The sequence below is a fragment of the Sinocyclocheilus grahami genome, unplaced genomic scaffold, assembly GCF_001515645.1.
Source record: "Sinocyclocheilus grahami isolate Dianchi unplaced genomic scaffold, SAMN03320097.WGS_v1.1 scaffold299.1, whole genome shotgun sequence".
NCBI classification, from domain to species: Eukaryota; Metazoa; Chordata; class Actinopteri; order Cypriniformes; family Cyprinidae; genus Sinocyclocheilus; species Sinocyclocheilus grahami.
The window spans coordinates 1,075,485-1,078,927 of record NW_015505478.1 but is presented as its reverse complement, the minus strand read 5'-3'; the positions used below and the strand labels follow the sequence as shown (position 1 = coordinate 1,078,927).

Genomic DNA, 3,443 nt, shown 5'->3' with positions numbered 1-3,443 from the left:
CCCTCCAGGACCGAGTTTGGGCAGCCCTGCTCTAGTGGCTATCATTGGTACCACATGGAGAGAGAGAAAAAAGCTTGCGTTTGTCTTGTGAGAGCACAAATAGTTTGTTAGCCTACACACTTGAAAAGAACGTGGAAGATAGACCGAGGAAGACACGCAAACTTATTTTCACACCGTCCTTTGAGAGCTTCAGTAGCCCACAGCATCTCTCTCTCTCTCTCATGCATCTTGACTTCTCAAGCTCATCCTTGTTCTTTACCTGTACAATACCACTTTTATAATGAAAACGTCATTTGATCTACTTTTTGCTCAATTTGCAATTTTAACAATGATTTTCTGGCAGCACAAAGTTTTAGATTACATTTTATAGAATAATAATAGCGACTTAGGGTATGCTATTTGGCCTAAAATGAAGGCCATAGCCTATAGCCTACTACTTTTTAAGAGCCTCCAATCTTTCGTTTTGACCTCCATGGGGGTTCCAGCTTTAATTAGGGCAATCGATAAGTCTATTCAATATAAAATGCGCATTGGAATTCGGGGATTGCTGTAATTTTTTGCATCGATAGAGTAGCCTATTTTTCTTGAAAATATCTTATGTATATTTTATAAATATCCCTTATTATGGATAGCAGTGGTTTTATTCCTTCTACATGCGATGTAGACCGCTATTTTGACTCTCAATATCTGTTGCTCACACTAGCGTGGCGTGTTTGACATCAGACCCAGTTTCTGCAAACGCTGGCAACAGGCTAGTACTTTTGTGAATATCTCTGTTACAGTAGCTATCAAAAGGTGGTTCCTCAGGTTTGATCAGCGCTCGCGTCCAGTGTGTCACAGCTGACGTCCACTGACACTCGGTGGAAGCCCCTCTCCTTCCCTCGCGCTTTTTGTTCTCCGGTTTGCTTCATTCGAGAGGGTTCGTCTTATTTTCATCAGCTCGAGCTTCATGCGGGAGCCGTCTGTCTATATCAATGTGCATTAATGTAGGAGACACCGTGGAAGAGATAAGGTGAGATAACCTTGTTGATAGCAAAGAGCACTACGCGAAGGTCTGCGTTTGATTGTGACATTGGCGGACTTGTTACTACCGCGCGCGTTGTAAACTCGACTTCTGTATAGTCTGTATGTTTAACTGCATTGACGGAGGTTGATAAATGTCGATAGAAGGTACGAGAACCATCACTTTCCCTCTGATGTTTAAAAAAAAAAACATGCACTTTTGTTTATTTACAGTGCGTTTCTTGCAGAGCTCTTATCTCCTCACCTGGCACCTTTGTTTTGGATTTGCCAAGGATTTCCTAAAGCGACAGTGGGTGTACTCGACTGAAGGATTTCGGGTTTTAATCTGAATCGGGATCTATACATCCAAACTGGGATCTATGAGCGGAAAAGTGGCTAAGCCTAAAGAAGAAAAGGATGCTTCAAAGGGTAAGAAGAGTCTTGAAACGTCTCGATTGCTCTCACAGGTTTAAAGCGACCGTGATCTCATTCATCTTCCACTCGTTGCATTGTTGCTCAATTGTGAAAACATAAAAACGGAATGGAAATGGGCAAATATAAATGTAAAACGTTTATGAGAATAATACATAATGATTAGCAGCTCTGCTGAATAACAAAAAACTGCCACCTGATAAAGACCGCACAAATTTCATTCAGTCTGTTCTGCAGAGATGAATTATTGGGCCTGTCGCTTTAACGTAATCTGCAATAAAACCAATGAATATTCCAATCAAATTCCCCTTTGTCCTTCCTTGCACATTAAGGTAGGTCTGACTAACTGTTCAAATATTTATCACATTTGCAACGATCTGCTGTGTGATGACGCTTAATCGTTTGTTGTGGGTAGCTACTGCGCAAATGACCTAATTGCGTAAAACTGAGCTTCTGCATGCCTCTGAAACAGCCACGCTTCAACGGGATGTAAACTGGCCAACCATTGCCATGGAGACAAAGGGGCTACAGGGTTGCCAAAGAAACCTCCGCGCGATTAATTGATGTGCATGCTGTCTGCTGAGGGGTTTTCATTTCAGTTTACAACGACATGGATATGCTGTGCTCCTTTGTCCCGACTAATGAAATCCCACAGTGTAGTATAGCCTGATTACCTCTAAAATAAACCTGGCACTGTATATTACCAATGTCGTTGGCAAACAGACAAATTCCCTTTGTTCCTCTTTTATATAAATTAACAATTAATTTGTTTTTGCATAAAAGTAAATGCAAAATAATGATCGAACTTAAAAGCAAGCAACTTCTAATAGATATTTGTATAGTTTACCATATAGAAAATCTAGAGTGACTTGACTTGGATTCTTTCAAAGAATCGGTTCTCTTTGATTCTTTTTGTCAAGTTAATTAAATTATTTAATAACTAATATTATATAAATACATATAATATATAAACACTAATATAAATGCAGTGCTGATCAGAAATAAATATGAGTGATTGCTTTGTTTTATTTTGAAACAAAGTTGTTCATAAATATTGTTCATTAAGTATTAGTAAAAAAAACTTGTTCTTAAGGCAAACAAAAGAAATCCATTCCTCGCCCCTCTTTAGGCACAGAATGAAAAGACAGCTAACTTAGCATTATGCTATACAATTCCAGCATATCCTCATGCATTTTTTATTATTAGTGTTTGTAGTAAATGTACAGCAGACTTTGTTGAATACTGCCAGGAGTTCATTTTTCTTTTTGTTTTAGGTAGCATTTTGTCAAAGCGTTGTATGTGACTCATTCACTCAGCATGCTGACTTTCATCTTATTTGTTTTGAGCTATTATGAAACACATTGCAGTGGCTGCCTCTACATCATTAAAACTTTCAGGATTCAATTAACTTTGGTGTTCTCACCATCCCTTGTAGTTACTCTGGATTTAATGCACTGAAACAAATTTGGAGTAGAATTGACTTATTTAACAAATTTCACTCAGAAAAGGCTATTTAATTTACAAAAATTGCCAAAGCCTAAACATAATTGTTAGTAGCTTTAAGTAGAATTTTTTAAGTTAGGTTTACTTGGGAATTCCCAGTACATTTTATTGACTCATTGTTTGTAAATTTTACTTAAGTAAGGCTACTGTAAAAAATTGTGCTGATACATAACAGTAATTTACTGCATGTGTGAAAGTTTAGATTTTCTGTTCTCTGTATAAGCATGAGCAGTGCTGTCATTGAGCTCATCTGTGTTTTCATAGAAACTATGCTAAGTCATTCACACTTTGTGTGGTTAGTAGTTACACTGTTAAAAGTGGATTCGTGTAGTTTTTTGCATAAAGGTTTATCTCTGCTTGCTCTAACCCGGTTTTGGTGTAGCCCAATGACATCAAGTTGATTCAGTCATATTAAATAATAATCTTGATTTATAGATGTTCGTCATTAAAGGGTTAGTTCTCCCAAAAATGAAAATTAACCCATAAATTACTCACCCTCAAGTCAT

The 3,443-nt window shown here is 37.6% G+C and overlaps 1 protein-coding gene across 4 annotated transcripts in view; it reads left to right on the top strand.

Annotated features, from left to right (window-relative positions):
- Positions 1-3,443, top strand: part of LOC107601138 (fibroblast growth factor 13) — a 152,486-nt gene that overhangs the window by 907 nt on the left and 148,136 nt on the right. The window contains exons 1-2 of one of the 4 annotated variants that reach the window (XM_016293192.1): positions 785-1,012; positions 1,251-1,431. In XM_016293192.1, the coding sequence (XP_016148678.1) occupies positions 1,383-1,431 (49 nt within the window). In that variant the 5' untranslated portion in view covers positions 785-1,012; positions 1,251-1,382. Of the gene's footprint in view, positions 1-784; positions 1,171-1,236; positions 1,432-3,443 lie in introns of those variants that run through there. The other 3 variants (XM_016293191.1, XM_016293190.1, XM_016293193.1) reach the window with 3 other exon arrangements.